The sequence below is a fragment of the Dioscorea cayenensis genome, chromosome 10 (assembly GCF_009730915.1).
Source record: "Dioscorea cayenensis subsp. rotundata cultivar TDr96_F1 chromosome 10, TDr96_F1_v2_PseudoChromosome.rev07_lg8_w22 25.fasta, whole genome shotgun sequence".
Classification (NCBI taxonomy): Eukaryota; Viridiplantae; Streptophyta; class Magnoliopsida; order Dioscoreales; family Dioscoreaceae; genus Dioscorea; species Dioscorea cayenensis.
In genome coordinates, this window is record NC_052480.1 from 246,961 (window position 1) to 267,444 (window position 20,484).

The 20,484-nt window shown below is 38.4% G+C and overlaps 3 protein-coding genes and 1 long non-coding RNA gene across 7 annotated transcripts; all 4 read right to left on the reverse strand.

Annotated features, from left to right (window-relative positions):
- Positions 1-1,491: 1,491 nt before the first annotated feature.
- LOC120270606 (peroxiredoxin-2E-1, chloroplastic-like) lies at positions 1,492-2,320 on the reverse strand. The gene is given in 2 exon segments (XM_039277659.1): positions 1,492-2,079; positions 2,081-2,320. Coding segments are annotated over 2 exon segments (609 nt in total). The 5' UTR covers positions 2,237-2,320; the 3' UTR covers positions 1,492-1,626.
- Positions 2,321-3,896: 1,576 nt separating this feature from the next.
- On the reverse strand, positions 3,897-6,487 carry LOC120269967. Of its 2 annotated transcripts, XM_039276956.1 has the most exons (3): positions 6,234-6,487; positions 4,575-5,238; positions 3,897-4,268 (listed from the first exon to the last, which is right to left on the reverse strand). In XM_039276956.1, the coding sequence occupies exons 2-3, from the start codon at positions 5,002-5,004 to the stop codon at positions 4,114-4,116; spliced, it is 585 nt and encodes a 194-aa protein (XP_039132890.1). In that variant the 5' UTR covers positions 5,005-5,238; positions 6,234-6,487; the 3' UTR covers positions 3,897-4,113. The 2 variants fall into 2 exon arrangements, with proteins under 2 accessions (XP_039132890.1, XP_039132889.1); XM_039276955.1 differs by lacking the exon at positions 6,234-6,487 and having other exon boundaries at positions 4,575-5,429.
- A 1,406-nt stretch (positions 6,488-7,893) lies between these two features.
- LOC120270485 lies at positions 7,894-9,240 on the reverse strand. Of its 3 annotated transcripts, XR_005539606.1 has the most exons (4): positions 8,953-9,240; positions 8,685-8,842; positions 8,466-8,543; positions 7,894-8,376 (listed from the first exon to the last, which is right to left on the reverse strand). It is a non-coding gene; the product is annotated as an uncharacterized LOC120270485 (long non-coding RNA). The 3 variants fall into 3 exon arrangements; XR_005539604.1 differs by having other exon boundaries at positions 8,685-9,240; XR_005539605.1 differs by having other exon boundaries at positions 8,466-8,546; positions 8,685-9,240.
- An 86-nt stretch (positions 9,241-9,326) lies between these two features.
- Positions 9,327-12,494, reverse strand: LOC120270484 (pentatricopeptide repeat-containing protein At5g65560-like). Its single transcript, XM_039277513.1, has one exon. The coding sequence runs from the start codon at positions 12,383-12,385 to the stop codon at positions 9,617-9,619; it is 2,769 nt and encodes a 922-aa protein (XP_039133447.1). The 5' UTR covers positions 12,386-12,494; the 3' UTR covers positions 9,327-9,616.
- Positions 12,495-20,484: the final 7,990 nt, after the last annotated feature.

Here is a 20,484-nt window from a genome sequence, read left to right on the forward strand (position 1 = left end):
GGGTTCGCCCCCACTCCTCTTCCCAAAAACTGATTTGCTAGCTGAGAAAGCAATCAGAAACAACATAACTCTTCTTCTTTATGGAAAATGACAAGATTTCTCTTGAGTTATCTAAGTAGTCGTAAGCAAGAACCTAAAAAAAATCTAAAAAGTATATGGACTTTGATTTCACAATGACAATTAAAATTGACTTCAAGAATCAGGACAACGCTAGACTTGACATTACCCTGACCCATGAATGAAACAATTTTGATTTTGATGGACACCGAAAGACTAACAGTGGGCGTTCAATTCAGAGAAAGAAAAAATAACAAGAGAGGGGCTGGTTTACAGATAGTTTTAATAACAGTTAGCAGTTTGTTGTTTCCAATCCCAAAGTGGAGCTGGTTTTTTATATTATGGTGGCCATAACACTTAATGCAAAAGGATTGGATTAATTGAGCTCACTGAGAAAAAAACACCAAATAGTTCAAAGTAACAAATGGGATGAGGCAGCCAAAAATAAGTCAGATTTACAAGTATTAAATTCTTAGAAATAAAGGCTTTCAATGGAAGATTGAAACACAGCAGGTGGTGGTTTAAACCTAGAGCAACTGGACAAGGGGTTGTCCTGAGAAGAACCAATAAGTTAGGCAGAGGAAGATGTGCCACCAACGACCAATAAGTCTGTTCTGCAAACCACGTTGAAATCCCTTTGCCAGGAAATGAAACAAAATATATGCATGCAATTGAGAAGAGAACAGACAACTCCTGAATTATGCATCTTCACATTAAGGAATAGGATGACTAAATCATTTGATGAAAAGCAATGATCATCCATTATAAGAAAAGTGAACATGAAAAATTCACTTACTTATCAAATATTAGTTTGGGCTGCAGGTTACAGTATAGATAACTGGTTATGGACAATCACTTTGCCATACCTCAATCTCCATAAGAGCCTGCTTCCCTGATGGAATGCTAGAAAAGGATGTGAGTGGATTTTTGCACTCATAAGTCAAAAGCGCTGATAATGTGTATTTTTTCGCTTGAGAATACTATGAAAAAAAGTATATTATGACAGAATGGGGCCATATCACTGTCAGCTGACAAAGAGCTGATAAACTATGATGGCATCAAGACTTGAGAGGATCCTGAAACCCATACATATGCCATAGCTCTAAATCATACTAGGTTTGTCATTGATTGAGGTAGAAACAACTGGATCATACAGCAACTAGAAGATGATAATGAAGCAATGGCTGATGTCTACATGGAGATACAGAACTCTGCGAGGATTTAACTTGCTGAAGAGGTGAACAGGATATGGTGATGACAAGTGATGGTTGATTACCAATGAACCCAGAATGGACTGTTAAAATAAATAGCACAAAGGTGCGTGCCCACAATATGCTGTTCAACAGATGGAGTGACCAGTTGTTCATTGTATTAACATACAAAAATCCAACGTTGATGAAAAAGTTGCAATACAAATATTGGACCAAAATATCATATTCCAAATATCACTTGTTATTTCAATGGATGTCAAATATATGCCGATTGAACAAAAGGATTAAGACATAAAAACACACACAAAGAGTGGCATTATTGATATGGAAATGAAAAGAGAAAGCAGAATTCTCACAGTCACAGAGCGTTGAGCATGTGATCGGCGCTGCTGGCGGTGAAGGCTCCGCCGTCTTCCAGGTTGAGTACCTTGACGATTCCATCCTCAACCAACATGGCGTATCGCCTGGACCTGATTCCAAGGCCTGCAGGTTTATCTCGTAGGTCTAGCTCTACACCGAGGGCCCTGGTGAAATCGCCATTGCCGTCGGACAGCAGCAGCACCTCTTCCCCGATTCTGAGGCTCTCCTTCCAGGCCCTCATCACGAAGGCGTCGTTCACTGAGACACAAGCGAGGGCGTCCACCCCCTTGGCCCGCAGCTCCCCGGACTTGTCAACAAACCCGGGGAGGTGCTTCTGGGAGCATGTGGGGGTGAAGGCCCCAGGCACCGCGAAGATGATTGTCTTCTTTCCTTTGGTCAGCTCGGAGACAGTCAGAGTGCGGAGTTCCCCGGTTGGATCGAAATAGGAGACGGGTGGCATCAGGAAGCTTGTCCCCGACGGAGATGGTATGGGCGGGGGAGGAGGTGGAGAAGAGAACGGAGCGAGAGGAAAGGACGCGGAGGGCATTGGTGCTGGAGCGGAACCGAACGGCGGAGCCGATGAGCTTAGCAAAGGCGAGGGCAGCCATTGACGATGTCTTGTTTCCTGATGATTAAACATGTTTATTATTTTAATTAGTTAATTAATTACATAAATTCTGTTAATTACTTATCAATTGTTATAAAAAATTAATTTTACAAAAAAAAAAAATCATCTTTATATATGTGAGTGACGATTCACCGTTCCTCAAACACAAATAATTAAAAATAAATAAATTATTCCAGCAGTTTAAGATAAGTTTAATATATGGAGCAGACCCTGTATTTTTTTCTTCAGTATTTTTTTCTTTTTATTTTAATAAATTCGTTATCTATTCATTTTATTAAAAAATTAAAAAATATCCAGGTTCACAGTGCACAGTAGCAACTCAGAGGTAGTCAATCTACACAGAGAGTAATCGACCCTCCTCAGTCTTCTATTTTGAGCAAATCTGTGTCTCCAAGCAGATGTCTTCGCCCTCCCAGCTTTCTTTCCTCTTTTCTTTTTCTTATTTAAAGTCTTCAGTGTTTTGTTTTTCTCACCCCCAGTAAGATTTTAGTTTTTCCTCGCTATTTTATTTATTTTTTCTTTCTTTTTAGTTTTTGTCTTGTCTTTTTTTTTTCTTTTAAACTTCTCTTTTCAGTGCATTTTGTTCAGTTTTTTATTTCAATAAATATGTAGTTTATTCATATTTATTTCTTGAAAAAATTTAATACGTATAGAACTCCTATTTATTTCATATATTCATCAATGGAGTTTTTATTAAAAAAATAAAAGATAAAATTGTCGTGTTTCTTTTTTTTAATAAATGGTTTATTTATTTTTAAAATAAAATAAAATAAAATAAAGATAAAAAGACAAAGGGGTGAAGATATTTTGATCCTTTATAATTTTATAAATATATAGATAGTTTATCCAATCCATTGTATCTGAAAGTTTAAATAATGCAGTTTAAAAGATACACACACACATGTAGGTCCAAGCAATGAGTCAATGACACACATGTAGTTTAAGTCTATCAAAATAGTCTGTTTGCCTCTTCATCATTCCCTAGTTTCAAATCATCTTTTGTATCCTCTCTATTTTTTATAATTTTTAATAAAGTATAATTAATTCATTTTTAAAAAAATAAAATAAAGGGTTATTAGTCCAGTGCCATTAACCTTTTTTTTTTAAAAAAAAAAAAATTCAAGTGATTCAATTTTAATTTTTTTTTTAATAAAATAGTGATAATATATCCACAATCGTGAATTCAAGCTCTCCTCTCTAAATGAGGATATAAAGACTATACAATTAATTTTTTGTCAGTGCACAAACTCCTAATTTAAATATGTTTGTTACAGTACTTTTTTTTCCAGTTTTTTCTGTTGATCTTCTTATTTTTGTCCTACTCTTATTTTTAATAAACCAATAGTTTATTTATTTTTATTAAAAAAAAGAGAGTATATTCGTTATTTTTTTTTAAAATTCTGCTTCTTTTGCTGGTTGTATTGTTTTTTATGTTCTTTTATTGATAAAATAGTGGTTTATCCATTTCTATAAAAAAATTATTATTTTTGATATAACTTTACAAGTCCCTTTTGTGTTATAAATAAAAAAAAATAACAAATTGAAGGCACCATCGACACACAAGCAATTTAGACTATAAACACCAAGCAGAGAACCGATCATAAATATCTCAGCACAGTAAGCCAGAGAAGAGACGAGTGTTTCGCAAAGATCATTCTGCATAATGGCATTTTAAGATCATGTTGTCCACATACAGAGATGGAACAATGATGGGCAAACTGGACAGCAAACATGACTTAAATGAGAAAATAAGATACATTGGAAAACTAGCTAGGTTATAAGGAATTCGGTAGAAAATATACATTTCCATAAACATATATAAATATCAGGAACAGATTGAAGACTTTGATGAGACAATTACAACAGAAAACTGGCAAAGTTGAACCACCGCTCGTCAATTTTAGAAGAATTCTGAACTTGATCAGAGCATGAAGCGGTAGCAGCTGTGGACTTTATGTAAAGGAAGAAGGTCCTGGACCCCAGCTCCTTAAGTTTCTCGTTGGGATCAAGACCTACAAAGTAACACAGGACGAGATGTTACCCTCCAGGCCACACAAACATATATTACCCATGCACCAGTCTAACTAAGTTCAGAAAAGAGACGTACGTGTGAAATTATGTAGATCCAAATCTAATTATGAATCCTAGCAAACCTATTCATCAACAAATATTGTATACTTTACATAATTTTTTTTTTTAAAAAAAAAAGTGCAGAACGTATAGCACAGCAACTCGAAAATTAAGTAGGGTGAAAAATTAAGACAGTAAAACGCAGCTAGATAGAGGAGGAATTGAAGAGGCTAGGAGTTCCTTCTGACCTTCGAGGCTGAACTGCGAGTAATGGAGAGTGAATTGTGAAAGAAGAGTAGTAGGCAAGAGTGGGCGCCTGCCTTCCTTAATGTAAAGCTCAACTGTGGCCGCGATGAGATCATTGACAGTCCACAAAGTGGAGGCCATTACCTGGACAGCACCCAGGCTCCTAGTTATCGTGACGTTAACCAGCAACTTGGACGGCAGCCTCTCTTCTTTGGCAGTTTTCAGTGGGCGGAGATGGAGATGATCCTGCAAGGCCGGAGGTGGGGCATGATCAGCAGTCCTCCAAGAAAACAAGTCAGGTTGGGTCTTTGGCCTTCTCATCTGGCGCGGCGACTCAGGAGAGGAAACCATCATCTTGGTCCCCGGCCAGTTGAATGAAACTGATCTCTTGGGACGCTCCTTCTTTGCGTCGTTGCTTCTCTCACGCCACATGTTATGCTTCTTCTTCTTCTTCTTCGTATTTTACTTGATAAAATCATACAAGATGATGATGATTAATTTGCAGGCAGTGTCTTGATTGCGTATATATCCACGTTAACCAAGGAATCCAGAACCAGGAGGATTGAGAAGGCAGGGCAGGCCAGGCCAGGAAAGGGCAGGGTTCTCGATCACATCTCGTCTAGCTCTCATAGAATTAACCAACCAACGTCTTCTCAGCGGGTCTGTCTGTGATCAATAAAGAGAAAGGAGACCAGAAAAATTTATGTGATGAAAGTGTAAGCAAAGAAATTGACGTTTCTTGTCTGTCATCAGCACGCTTAATATTTCTTGGTGGACACTACAATATGAGAGTCCTACTGCAACTTGACAATGTTTCGTATCCTATATATTTCCCATGTGTGCCTGTGTGTGTGTGTCGCGCGCACACACACACATGTACGATGTATCATGGCATGGGGATGGCGGCTTACAGCAATTTACTAGTAATCGATTTCGGGAATCTGTCCACCTCCATGGATGGCTGTCGACTCAATCAAATTTAAATTACTAGTTCACAACAGTTTATGAGAGTCGAAAGGGCATTAGCCTACTATTATTAGGCTTTCCGTGACGCCACCTCTCAGTCTAGCTAGTTACTGTATATAATGAGAAATTCTTGTAATATTTTATCTCATTTGAAATTAAAATTTTATTTATTTTTCAAAATAAAAAATTAAAAAGATACATTTGGTTGATCGGGCTAATAAATTAAAATTTTTGTTTGACTAATATCAGGATTTCTCTAACTAACTTATTTCGCCCAATAACAAGCATCACAATTTGGTTTTTTTTTAAATATCCCTCAGATGATTTCTTCGTTTTCCCAAGTTGCTATAAAATTTTGCATGCTTAACAATAAAAAATCAGTTTCATTTATTGGTGATTATATTATCTAATTATATAACTAAATTATTATCCATCCAACTGATCAGGATAATATTAATTTCAAGTTATTTTCAAATTATCCCCGATCAAAATTTGCCTACAAGGATGAAAAAACAAATTAATTAATTCCTAACCGTCTAAATGACCACTGAAACAATTCAGCTAACTTCTCCAACGTTACAATGTATATATCATTGGAAAAAAAAAGAGTAAAGCAATATTGCTTGAAAAGAAGTAAGCCGCATAATTAAAATAAAATACATATAAAAGAAGGGGTGGGATCGCAGGTAACGCACCTGAGGGATCATTGATCATTGGTGGCTTCCTCGTGCTATCACATCCGCGCGTCCAATGAGAAACGGAACAGAAACATGGTGGTGGCTTCTCAGGGGCTCATGAGCCATTCTATATCTCAAGGTTCATATGCTGGATTGTTGTTATGTGTGTCTGATTTTCGTGCGTTATTCAACCGTTGAACGAGATACAACGTGCGTACGTCATGAATTGAAATTATAATAGTAAGATTGGCATGGCAATTGGCAGCCTAGTGGCAGAAGTGGGAGCCCCGAAACACCGTCACTCATTTCATGCATTATTGATATATATATATATATATAGGAGAGAGAGGGAGAGAGAGAGAGAGAGAGAGAGGCACTGGTCCTTGAAACCAACTTTACAACAACCAACGTCAGCTGGTCACTCGGCATCTATCCGGACTTCACTTTCAAACAATAAACACATCTGCCTTTCAATTTCTGATTGTCTGATGAGGCACATGCCCTCCTTCCCTTTTTAACAATGCTAATAATGCGATTGGGAAGGTGTATGCGATTTTCCTCGTTGCTTGCTCTGTCTGATATCTTTCATCCCTGTTACCAAGTAACTTCAATCAAGTTAATATAATACCACGAGTTAATATGGCTGATGTTGTGCGGCTTTGCCTGTGCAAGTCCTGGACAGAGCAGGCAACAAAGAGCTTGCGCAGCTGGCACAATTGTTGTGCAGCTAAGTGTGACCATTGAAACATGTTGCAAGCCACAAGTTGTTCCCTTTAGCCCATTGAAACATGTTGCAAGCCACAAGTTGTTCCCTTTAGCCGGACCCGGAGAACAAAGCTTCACTGTGGAACGTAAGGACCATCTCTATTCCCAAAGAAAATTTGTAATTATTTTGCCAAAATAGATTATGAAAAATATATATATATATATATATGCCTAAGTAAGCCTAGTGTTTAAAGCTACGACTCTATCCCAATGCATGCATGGTTAAAACATACTAATAATAATAAAAAAAGTGTACATGTGTTTATTGTCCACATTATTTTAAAAAAAAAAAAATAGGTACCCAAGTACATGCACACTGACCACTGTGTAAGCAATATTACATCTCATTTAAAAAAAACTTATATTAATAATGGCTTGCTTGTCATAATAACAAATGAAAAACATAGATACATTGAAAAAGTTTTTTTTTAAGAACAAATGAATAATACAAGAAAGACACAGATTTTTAGATCTCACACGAATCATATTTACCAGCAAATAGTATGTTCTTTATGTATTTCACAGATCCATTTTCAGATTCAGAATTTTATCAAGTCCCCCAGTTGAATGAGAAACAGTTCCCTATTCTTATATTCCTAATATATCCCCATTTAATTTCTATGAGTTGGTCTCCAATTTGTGTTTCACATGCATTCCAGACAACCAAATTCACTTTCACAGAGACAACAAATTCCATGGAAACGTCCATCATTCTGAAGATCAAGTTGGAATTTGGATGATGATGAACGAAGAGAGTAGTTAGGATAAAAAAAAAATCCATGAAAATGCATTACAATGTTCAAGAGGTTTTACTACTTATTCTAATGGATCAACATAATCCACAAACAAGCTCATGCTCATCTGAGATCTCCTGCAAAATACTAAATCCAACTAACTGCACAAATGAAATCAATACAAAAAGTGAAAATCTTTTCTCAATGACTGCAAGACATTGTTCAGCTTGACATACGTTATTATACAGGAATAGACTATTACAATCCTGCCAAAATTGAAGAATGCAGCTATAACTTAGATGAATGACATGAGATACACTTAAAATAGGAAACATGCCTCACCAAATAATGAAGGGGATAAGTAACCAAAATTGATGATATGTAGGTCAGTTCTCTTAGAAAAGGCATTTTAAGGACCAATCTAAAGTACTCCGTTTCTCTTCCTATAAAGAATGGCAAATGCTAAATACGATGGATGTTTCTTTATCAAAAAGGCATGCCCCAACTGAGGATTTGCTGGCATGACCTAACTGAGGCATAGAATCCTTGCAATTTTAACTATTTATACCATAAAGAATTGTTCTCCTATTCATTCTTGTGTATTTTGCTCTCCTTTTGCCAGTTCTTGCTGTGAAGAGAAGTCTACATGAGCATTCCTTCTCCTGGAAATATATATATATATATATATATATATTAGCTTAAAACAGGGGAATTCAAGTCTTGGCAGTAATATATGGCACAATTGATATACCGGTTCACCAAATAGCAGAAACTAGACCGAGTGGAAAGAACTTCCCAGGAACCTTAGGTCATCCAGCAGAGAATTGGCCTGCTTCATCCAAAGTAAGCATTATGCTTGATGAAGAAATAAACCTATAACAAGTTCCAACCAACTTTGGCAAGATCTTAATGCACAATATCACCATAATCATGAACAACTGAACTTAAAACCCATAGTTTGCTAGCATACCATTTATTTGCACTTCCACAAGCATCCATTTACAGAGTGGCATACATTATGTAAGATTCCAAAGAGAACATTTCATTAAATCATAAATCCTCAAATCCAGGAACAGACTTAGAAGCTCTGCGTACACATAGATTACAAATCAACCCAGCTTCCTGAGCCTGCAAAAGGAAATGACACCATCATAAATACAGGCAATAGCTTAACACCAGTAAGCTTATAAGGCAATGCCTCTTCTGGTTGACATGTTAGCAATTAAACTCAGACATACTGCAACAAGCTGCTTGATCACCATATGTTCTTGATTGTTTGCGGGAAATAACAGTATCCGGCGTATGAGCTCCAAAAACAAGGATCACCCTGATTTCCATTAGCCATGGAGGAGCAGACTCTAATTCCCGCCAGCAACATTTCACCAAAAAATGATCGCAAATCACCAACTCAATCCTCAAGCTTGCACGTGAGATTTGTTCATGGTACAAACAACAGGACAGTTGAATCACACAATGGAAGTAAAGCACAGCACTTCCAGGGGCTTAGATTGATCAATAGCATACTTTGCCTGCAACAGTAATTAGAACTGAAATTTTAAACACAATTGTCAGGAAAGATTAACAGTGAAGGCTAACATGAAAGTACTTGCCTTTATTGAATAAATTAGATTTGAATTAACAGATGTATACAGACAACTCTTCGGAACTCCATGTGATCTGTGATCTCCAAAGACGCAATCAAGCGAGCAAGATATTGCCCACGCAATTATCACAGCAGGGTATAGCAAAGGCAGATGAAAGAAGAATACATTTCCCATCATGCCTCAACCCACCATAATTTTGGACCCGTATAGAGGCTGAAGTTAGATTGAGTATCTTTCCTTCAAAGATTGAAAGACGGTCGCCACACCAATGAAAATTATTCCAAAGCTAGTTTCTTTTCTATGCATGGGCTAATTGAGGGTATTCTTTGATCAAGGAATCCCATGTTTGAGGGCTGGGGCAACAATGCCTTTCCCTCATGACTGCCAATAACTCCGAGCACATGACATCATGGCCCTTCTTAAGTAAGCCATCAACGAGAAGCTTCCATGTAATTTCATCATTATTATATCCTCTCCCAAGTAAATCACCAAACAAAAATCTAGCCTTCTCATGGCTTCCTTTGTCACATAAGCCTGTGAGAAGAAGTTGGTAAGACACCAGGTATGGTAAATAGCCGCGTTCCACCATGGAGCATAGAAATGTTGATGCCTCTGTGTATAACTTCAAATTGCAGCAACAACTTATAAGAGATGTATAGATATCTTCACTGGGGGTAATACTAGCTTCTTCCATTAGGAAGAGCAGAGAATTAGCTACTTCTATACGACCACAATTACAAAAACATTTTATTAGGATATCATATGTCTTCGTATTGGGAACAGAACCATAAGAATTCATCTGCTCCAGAAGTTCCTGAACAGTGTCCATCTTAACGGCATTCCATACTTGAGGATGATTTGCTGCAGACAAGCTGTCACCATACTTCCTTTCATGTAGAGGCTTGAGCAGAACACAAAAAGTGTGATGATTTGGATGGAATGATGCATCAATCATGTTCTTGAGAGTTGAGAAGGCATGATCCAATGCCCCCATATTTACATAACCCTCTATCAAAGTGTTGTATGTCCTTAAATCAGGGAGAACACCCTTGTCATTCATTTCCGCCATCATATTTTCCGCCTCATTAAGACTTCCTTCACCGCAGTGAGAGCGGATAAACAAGGTGTAAGTGCATGCATCAGGCCTATGCCCTGAAGAAAGCATCTGCTCCAACATCCGCTCAGCTTCTACACGTTCCCCTTTCATCAACAACTTGTCAATAAGAATATTGTAAGTGATGACAGTAGGTTCCACGCCCTTATCTCGCATATCATTCATTAAAGACTTGGCTTCCTCCATCTTGTCATCTTTACACAACCCTCTGATTAAAGGATTGTATGTGTATGAGTCTGGTAAACAGCCTTTTGAACACATTTTGTCTAGCAGCAAGTGTGCGACATCAATATTTCCTGCCTCACATTGGCCGTGTATCAAAGCATTATACATCACCTCATGTGCCTGTATGTTTTTCTTGTCAAGAGAGTTGAAAAGGGAGTAAGCCTCTTCAGACCTGCCATTCTTGCAGAGGGCGTCTATCAGGATAGAGTATGTCCTCTGGTCAGGGGCCAGGCAATTCCCGCTCATCAAATCAAGCAATCTAAATGCACTATCAATATAACCCTTCTTGCATTGACCTTGAATCAGCAGATTATAGGTGACAACAGTAGGAGACACCCCAGATTCAACCATTTTACTCAACAATGCCATAGCCTCATGCACCTTCCCTGCCTCACAATGCCCATGAATCAACTCATTGTAAGTTCGCGTATCTGGCCTGCAATGATTCAATGCCATTGAATGTGTAATCCCCAATGCAGCACTGACCTCTCCCTTCTTACAATATCCTCGAATCAAAGCATTATAAGTGACAACCCCAAGGACCAAACCTTTCTCAGATGCCTTGGTCAACAACAACCATGCATCTTCGAGCTTCTCCTGTCTACATAATCCGTCAACCAGAGAAGTGTACGTCCAAATATCTGGGTGGCATCCGTTCCTGTCCATGGATTCCATGGTCCGAAAAGCAGCATCAATCATGCCTCCCTTACAGAAGCCATCAACCAAGACATTGTAACAAACTACATTTGGAACCAAACCACTCCTAGAGGACTCAGAGAGCAACACCTCTGCGTCTGCGAACCTCTTTTCCTTGCATAACCCATGAACCAAAGCTGCAAAGGTGTGGGCATTAGGACGGCAGCCATCACTTTCCATCTGAGACAGCAACTCAAAGGCTTCATCTAACCGACGAGATGCACAGAGCCCCTGAATTAGAATGGTGTAAGAGAACTCATCACGCGGGCATCCCTTGTGCATCATTGTGACAAGAACTCGAGATGCCCCATGGAAATCCTTGACTTTACAGTAACCGGAGATCAGAGAGTTGAAAGTAAAGGTATCAGGATTGAGACCAGCTCGTGAGAGATGGGCAAAGTAGAGCTTGGCCTCGAGAAGGCTCCCATCCTTGCAACAGGCATTGATCATGGTGTTGTATGTGAAAATATTGGGAAATGTGGCATCTTGCAGCATTTGCTGATAAACATGTCTCATTTCGGAGATCATCCTAAACTTGGCAAGCAAATTCAGCAGTATATTATAGCATCGAAGAGATGGAATCACAAGTGGCCTACCCTCATCTGAAGAACTGGATGAGAAGAAAACTTGCAGCGCTCGGCAAACTTCCTCGGAGGTAGTGCAGGAGTGGAGCATGCTGATGCGGAACCGCTCGGCGTGGGTGTGGAACTGGGGCTGAACAAGGAGGTTGAGAAGGGAGGCGTAGGAGTCAACGGAATGGCGGAAGCCGGGGCGGCGGGCGACCCAGCTGAAGAAGGACATGGCCGTGTGGACGCGGATGGGGAAAGATAGGAAGAGATGGGATACTTGGAGAGGAGTGAGGAGGGGGGCGAGGCTCGCGAGGACTGGGCTTTCGATCCATCCAGGTCGTGAGAGGATGGAGAATAGCTGGGAAGTGATGTCCGGGTCTGGAGATGAAGGGATCGGTGGAACAGCGGCGACGGCCGTCGAGGAGGAGGGGCGATTGGAGAGCAAGAGGGAGGCCCTTCTCATGTTCCGCGCTGGTGCTGTGTAGGGTTTGGGCTAGTCCACATCGGCGAGTAAATGAGCCCAACCCGAACAGAACTGGAGCTGAGCGCACAACAGGTTCTTTGGTTAATTAAGCACGACTTTGAGAGGGCCTAGCCCTAGCCCGAGCTCGAGCTTGAGTTCATCTCGTTTTCAAATATGAGTCGAGTTCGAGAGGCTCGTTACGTTAGAACATGGTGGCTCGATCTCAAACTCCGATCACCAAGGAGATGCCCGAAGGTTGGCGTGTTGGAACACCGGCTGACGACGCTACCACCACGCACGGCACGGATTGGAAGGAGACAATTTATTAATTTGATGATGATGGGGTGTTATATTGCAAAGTTACCTTAAAGACACTTATATTTATTTATTACAAATTAATTTCATAATAAGATTTATATTTATTAACTTTACTAATATATATATATATATATATATATATATATATATATAAAAGCTTGACTTCATCACAATAGGTTCCTGTGCGGCGTTCGTGAAGGTTACGATGGATCTCGGCAATACCACGGCGGCGCTCAAGGTGGCTCGCTTCAATGTTTCCTCGTCTCATCCTTCTCGAAAACCTTCCTTTTCTCATCACTTCAGTATTCCCTCTACTCATTCTCAGCCGTTAACAGAGAATCCAATCTCAAGAAATTGTCCAGTAAGGGAGGGAATCACATTTGCGGAGGTGGTCTGAAGCTCCTCGCCAAAAGAGAATCATCCCTCTCATCAAACGAATCCCACTGGACACTCCACTTCTCTGAAACATCATTGTTCGCCGGACAATGGTGAGGTTTGTAAAAGATGCTTGCGACCAGGACACAAAGTTGACGACTATAGACATCAACTCACCTGTCGGCGATGCTCTAGCGTCGGCCACTTCGGCATTAGATGTCCATTGCGAACACCTCCTTATCCTTCCTTTGATTCTAAGGAGAAAATGAGATCTTAAAAAACAATCTCCTTTGAAAGTTGCTGCCCTTAAGCCTCTACTTCATGTTCCTGCTTTTTCCTCTCGGTCTTCCCCATCTACCATCAGGGTGTCTCTTCCCATTTTTGAGACTATATACAATCCAAAGAGGATTTAAAGAAAATGATCATCATCAAAATCCTTTCTGGTAATTCTAGTGTACCATCACTTCATGCATCTCTCCCCCAAAGCTTAAACACAGATCAATGTGAAAACATTACACCTTTTCGAGATGATTTTATCCTATCAATGTCTACGGCCAGAATAGCAGCAACAATAGTAAAGAAGAGCCTGTTATCTCTAAACTCAAACTTAGGATAGTGCAAAATCAGTCTTGCTCATTGGACTCCTGGATTCGGTTCTCACGTGATAGCGGACGAAAATTAAAACTGGGTGAGAATGATCAACCTTCCCCTTCACTGCTGGAATTGGGATTCCATAGTGGCAGTTCGCAGGACACTTGGCGATCTGATTTATGTGCTGAAGAGGGAAGACATTTCTTTAGAACATTTGAGAGCTCTAGTACATCTCAAATCCCCGGCAAACTTTCTGATGAAAATCATTGTGGATGTGGGAGTAAGGAGATTCAAGGATCGTCTCGAAGATGACGGTATTCCAGTTTTGCGTTCTAAGGTGGTTCAAGGCCCGGCTACTCAAGCCCTAATTCAAAAAACCTAGGTTGTATCTACTTTCTCGCCCGTTGTGGTTCATCCGAGTGATCTTTGTAATTGTCATCGTCCCACCGACTTGCACCACTCATCACATCTCAAAGGAAGACAGAGGGAAAAGTCTTATTCTTCAGCCTCCCATTGTCGATTTACTCGACGAGATCGTCGAATGTAGCTCTGGTCTCGGTCTCTCGACGAAGAATGAAGAGATTTCTTTACAGAATATTCAAAGCTCATCGTCAGAGAAGTTTAGATTCATTAGCGATGAGACGCAGGTTGTGAAGTACCGGAACCCCCTTTATCATCTGACAACGGAACCCTGGATTCCTACAGTCTCTTCCAAGATAAATGAGGAAGGGGGCATATTGTTGGCACACAGGATCAACTTGATGCCTGGTTGCACAACAACCATTAAGTTGCCTTAGGGTGGTAACTCTGGAGATGATCTTGGCTCCATGCACACATCTCTTGTGCCTTGAGATAAGACTTCCCAGGATTCTCTCAACATTTCAATTCAAAACTTTTTGATTCAATCTAAGTCCTTAATAAATTCTTGGGATCAAGCTGTGATTTTGACCAAACCTAAAGATGGAATAACTGATGATAAATCTATTCCCTTCTCATCATCTTCTCGAGATCAAAATTCCAACTCTGATCTTAATTCCAATATGATCAACTCCCATCTGCCTTGTTATAGGCACAAATCAGATACATCTTAACATTCTAGTTTTGAAGGATCATGCCTCAAGATAAGCACATCTCTTTTGATTCAATTCAAAGCATGTCATTATCTTCTAATTAAAAGCACCTAAGTTCCAATGAATCAGATATTGATCCTAATTCTTTTTTAACATGTCATGATTCTTCGCATAACAATAAGGAGCCCTTTCAAACTAATTCATCATCATCTCCAAAAAAATGAGACCTTACCAACTCATTTGAAATTACTTCCACCGACACTGCCAATTCTAGATGGGTACAAATGGATTTTTATTCATGGAGGATGGACATTAATTCCAAGTATTAATTCTGATAAATTCTATTCTCAAGACCCAGCTCCTCAGAACATTCCCTTAGATGAGCCCTTTGATGAAGAACTTGTTGACTAGGGAGATGATGAATATTTCCTTGCAGATGAGATTGTAGAGAATGATCATTTTCTAGAAGAACAAAACTTTATTCAACCAGAAAATGATCTTCATCTGGTTGGACTAAATGTTGATCAGTTATTTGATACCCTACATGATCAACCTAGAGTTGACAAGGTTTCAGATGAAGCTAGTGTTTCAAAGAGCATCCCAGAGCAACCTTCGGAAGCCAACGTTCCAAGACAAATTAGAAGGAGCGACAAGCCCAAGAAACCCTCCTAGATCCATAAACAAGAAAATACCTGAGGAACTAAGATAAGGTACCCCTAATCTTCTTAATACTGCATTTTCTTCCTAGTTAGATTCTCAATATTTCAATTATAGCAACTCTTGTGGCATCAAATTTCTGGGGTCTCATATTCATAAGAATAAATGCCTAGACATGATTCGTAATCTAGAGACGGATAGAGTTGCCAAATTCAAAAAATTCAGGAATCTCCTTCGAGATCTGAAAGCTAGACCCTCCCATATTTTTTTGAAAATTCTAAGTTGGAATGTTAAAGGTCTCGGCAGACCCTTAAAATGCCACTTAGTTAAGGATGTCATACTAACTTCTCAAGCAGATATAGTTTACTTACAAGAATTCAAACTCCAAGAAATTCACAGTTCTACTTGGAGATCAATAGGAGGCATGTGCATTAATACATTCAATTTCTTACCAGCACTGGGAATAGCTAGTGGTATAATCATAACTTGGGATCTCTCTCAAGTTAATGGAACCCTAATTCATAAAGGTACCTTTTCCATAACAATAGAATTCACAATGCCCGACCTCTCCGAACTGATTTCTGGAATGAACTACGTTCAGTAAGAAATCTCCATTCTGATCCTTGGGTGATTTGTGGAGATTTTAATACTGTATTCACTCCAGAAAATAAAAATAAAGGAGAGTTAAACCCAAGAGACATTTCTACTTCTCAAAATATCTTAAGTGAGCTAAATCTCATAGATCCTCCTATACATAAGCTTAAATTCACTTGGTCTAATGGACAATCAAAACTGATTTGGATTCGTTTAGACCAATTTTTGTACTCTCGTAATTGGCCATCTTTAAATCCCAGATCTACTCAACATGCTCTTCCTAAAATTGGGTCATATCATTCTCCTATTTGTCTCGATTTCGGGGAACATCACCCACGTCCTCGTAATTTTAGATTTGAAAACTCTGGTACTCTGACTCTTAACTTCCAATACTAATACATGACTGGTAGTCTGATCTAAACCTCTGAAGGTTGCGGAGCCTTTATTCTTTCCAAAAAACAAGCAAATCTGAAAGTTAATCTTCGCACTTGGGCTAAAAACACCTTTGAAGTATCTAAATTTCACAAAAAGAGATTACTGGCATAATTAAACTATCTAGATACTACTGGTGAAAATAGACCCCTTGCAGAAGATGTGACCAATCGCTTTTCTGAAATTCGTCTAGAACTCTTTGCTATCCTAGATCAAGAAGAAATCTACTTGAAACAGAGATCTAGAATTACCTAGCTCAATGAAGGGGACTCAAATACAAAATTCTTTCATCAAGTAGCAAATGGAATGCGAAACAAATATAACATATCTCGCATTCGTCATGATGGACAATGGATAGAGGGAGATAAAGAAATTGGCAAAAGTTTTGCTAATCACTTCCAGAAACTGCTTGGTACTCTAATCTCTAGCAGATTCCTGGTGGATTGGCAAAACTTATTTGATTATAAGGAAAGAGTTGATCTCTCTTCTCTTGATTAACCATTTTCGTTAGAGAAAATCAAACAAGCAATTTTTGGCCTAAATGTAAATAAAGCTCCAGTGCCAGATGGATTCCCATTGTTCTTTTTTCAAAAACACTGGAGTACACTTCAAGATACAATTGTGAAACTATGAGAAGACTTCTATAAGGGAACAATTAATTATTAAAGATTGAATTGGGTCCACATTGTTCTCATAGCCAGAAGAAGTGTGCCAGTGGAAGTTTCTGATTTTCGGCCTATTAGCTTTATAAATTCCACCTGTAAAATTGTTTCTAAGATCCTTGTTTAGATACTAAGTTCAGTGACTGGCGATTTGGTTGATGAATCCCAATCAGGCTTTATCAAAGGAAGATGCATAGTTGATAATATCATTGATGCTCAAGAAGTGATTTTTAATTTTCAAAAATGGAAGCTTCTTGGTTATGATTTCAAAGTGGACTTTACAAAAGCGTTTGATTCTTTGGATTGGGACTTTATACTTGAAATCCTAGCTGCCATGGGATTTGAACCTAGATGGTTGTCTTGGGTTCACACCATTCTTAAAACTGTGAAGACCCAGATTATCATCAATGGGGCGGCTTAGGGTTATATTCGTTATAAACGAGGATTAAGACAAGAAGACCTACTTTCTCCTCTTTTCTTTGCTTTGGCAGCAGATGTCCTGAGGGCAATGTTCACTCATGCTCTCAGTTCCAAAGTCTTAGTGGGTGTTCCATTGGACCAAGATGAAAATATATGTCACCTCCAATACGCAGATGATTTAATCATATTTTCAACAGGAGGACAAGAAGATTTGCAAATAATCAAATTAATTCTCTATCTTTTTAAAGGATCTTCTGGTCTTTCCACCAATTACTCAAAAAGTTTCTTATATTCTACAAATTATGGCTTTCAACCAAACTTCTCCTCTTCCATGATCCTTAACTGGTTTAGATATTGCCTTCATGTCACTTACCTAGGGGTTCCCTTTTCTGCAAGGCGTCCAAGACGGCAAGATTTGACAAATCTCATCGGAATGGTCCAGTCAAGACTCACACCTTGGAAGGCAATTTACCTATCTTTAGGCAGTCGCTTAACTCTCATTAATTCAATCCTTTCGACAGTTTCAGTTTACAAGATGTCAGTATTCAAACTTTCAGCTTGGGTTATAAAAAGAAATTGATAAGATTTGAAAGGATTTCTTATGGAAAGGACCGAATCTAGGATATAAAAGGATCATACTAGTCGCTTGGAAAAGGATCTGTAGACTCCGAAAACATGGGTGGTTGGGGAATTCTCAACCTTTAGGAATTTAACCGAGCTTTGGAAAATGGTGGTGGAAAATCTCCTCCAATCCAAACATCTGATAGGCCAAAATCATTAAAGTCAACTACTTGACTGGAATTTTATTCCAAACTCCACCCTGAAATAAATCTTTCTTCTGGGCATTAGTTAACACCACACTGCACCCTTTTCGCTCATGTATTTCTCAATCTGTTAAAAATGGGTCTAATACTGCTCTTTGGTTCAATAAATGACACTCTGGTCGACCTCTAAAAGATCTATGGCTAGACTCTGTCCAAGGGTCGGGCTACCCGCCTAAGTCCGAAGGCCTGCTCGAAAAATGGAAGGGATTGGACAAATATATAAGGCCCGATGTCCAGGCCTTGGACTAAAAAAAAGCCCATTTTAAAAACGGGCTTTGTTTGGTTTTTATTATTAAAAGCCCGGCCCGGCCCAAATTATAAAATATATTTATCAACAAATAATACTTATATATAAAATGGTTTGAATTGCGATTGATTATTTATTAATTAGTTTTTTATATACTTATATAATATATATTTATTGTTGATTACCATCGATTATAATAGTTTGAATTTTAGTTGTTGTAATTGAATAAATATTTACATTTGGCATTTTAATTCTTAAAGTGTTTTGTTGAATAATATTTGATTATATTCACACATTAATATTATTGTTAATTTTTCTATAACTTACATATTATTTGATGAAAGACCTATTTGGGCGAGCTTAGTCGGGACTTGAGTAGAGGTTATTATATATGGGCGGGTTCTGGCAAAAGTTAAGGCCCGAATTTTCGGGCCGGGTCGGGCTTGGACAAGCCTAAAATTTAGTAATTATAGACGAGGGCTAGCCCGGCACATGGACAGGTCTATCTTTGGCCTTCCCTTTTTAGTGACTGTATCTCTCCTTGGATAACTATTAGATAGTTGTTCCAGTAACTTAATGCTCCAGAGAATCTTTTTCACACAGCTACTATAGATGATTTATCTCCACTTTTGGGGACAATACCAGACTCCTCTAGTGATCAGTATGACTTCAACACTTGGAAACTGGAAAAAAGTGGAATCTTTTCAGTCAAATCTTTTTACAAGTTCCTTATAGATGGTGGTTCGCGTAGCCCGCTATATCCTCAATTCTAGAAAATTAGATGTCCAAGTAAAATCTCTTTATTCTGCTGACTAGCATGGGAGGATAAACTACTCACCTTTACAAACCTTTTTAAAAAAAGTTGTAATCTCTAAAATGCCACAGATACATGTGTTCTCTGCCACAAAGCTTCTAAGATAATGGAACACCAATTCCTTGATTGTGAATTTTCGAGAAGAATTTGGTCCTTCTTCAATCAAACTTTTGAATTACACTTATATCCACGTAACATTACTAAAATTTGGACCACCTGGCTTCCATCTTAACAATCTCGAAACTAGACCCTTTTGGGACCTCAGTTCAAGAGCCATTATATGGAATATATGGCTAGAACAAAATAATCTCATATTTCAATCAGTTGCTTTACCTCCTTACACTATAATGATTAAAATTGCTAATATGCTTCTTTCTTGTTTTTCAACATCTACAGATAATCAACAAGAAGCACTTAAGGCATCCCAGAAGATAAAGCGCTTTCTTAATTTCATAAGCGCAAGAGTTTCGAATCAAATCGGCGATTAAAATCATAACCTAGCTTTGGAGTAGGTGACTGCTTCTGTCAGCCTATGCAGGCCTGTGTGACCAGACAGTGGCTTTCGCCAGCTATGTTGTTTCTTCTTATGTTTTGTGGGTTTTGTTCTCTTCTTGTATTTTCAGTTCCTCACCCCTGGTGAGAGACCTCTAGTTTTTTCTTTCTTGTTTCATTCTTGTTTATTTCTTCTGCCTTTTTAATTCAATAAAAGAGTGGGTTATCCCATTTTTTTTCAATATATATATATATATATATAACTTAAAATGAGCCCTTTATAAAAATTATAAATTTATTAATTTTAAATTTAAATAAGCATTTGCCACGCCCCCACTCTCGATGAAATAAATTGTTTGGTTCAGTAATAATAAATTATTTTGATGATAATATATGTGATTGAATTTAAACTAAATACCTTGGTTGGTTGTGTTTGTCTTTAATATGACATTTTGTATTTAATATTTAACAAAATCTATTTATTTATTTTTTATTTATCTTAAAAGAAATCTATTTGATTTGAATGAAATAGATAAATCACATACAACTTTAATATAAAAAGAAAAAACTGAGGCTAATAAGATACTAATTGTTGGCTGTATG

Bases quoted from the DNA above. Each gene is read 5' to 3' on its own strand.
- LOC120270484 (XM_039277513.1), bottom strand. From the start codon at position 12,385: ATGAGAAGGGCCTCCCTCTTGCTCTCCAATCGCCCCTCCTCCTCGACG.
- LOC120269967 (XM_039276956.1), bottom strand. From the start codon at position 5,004: ATGTGGCGTGAGAGAAGCAACGACGCAAAGAAGGAGCGTCCCAAGAGA. The intron at 4,269-4,574 runs GTCAGAAGGAAC...GTTACTTTGTAG, and splicing joins CTCGCAGTTCAGCCTCGAAG to GTCTTGATCCCAACGAGAAA.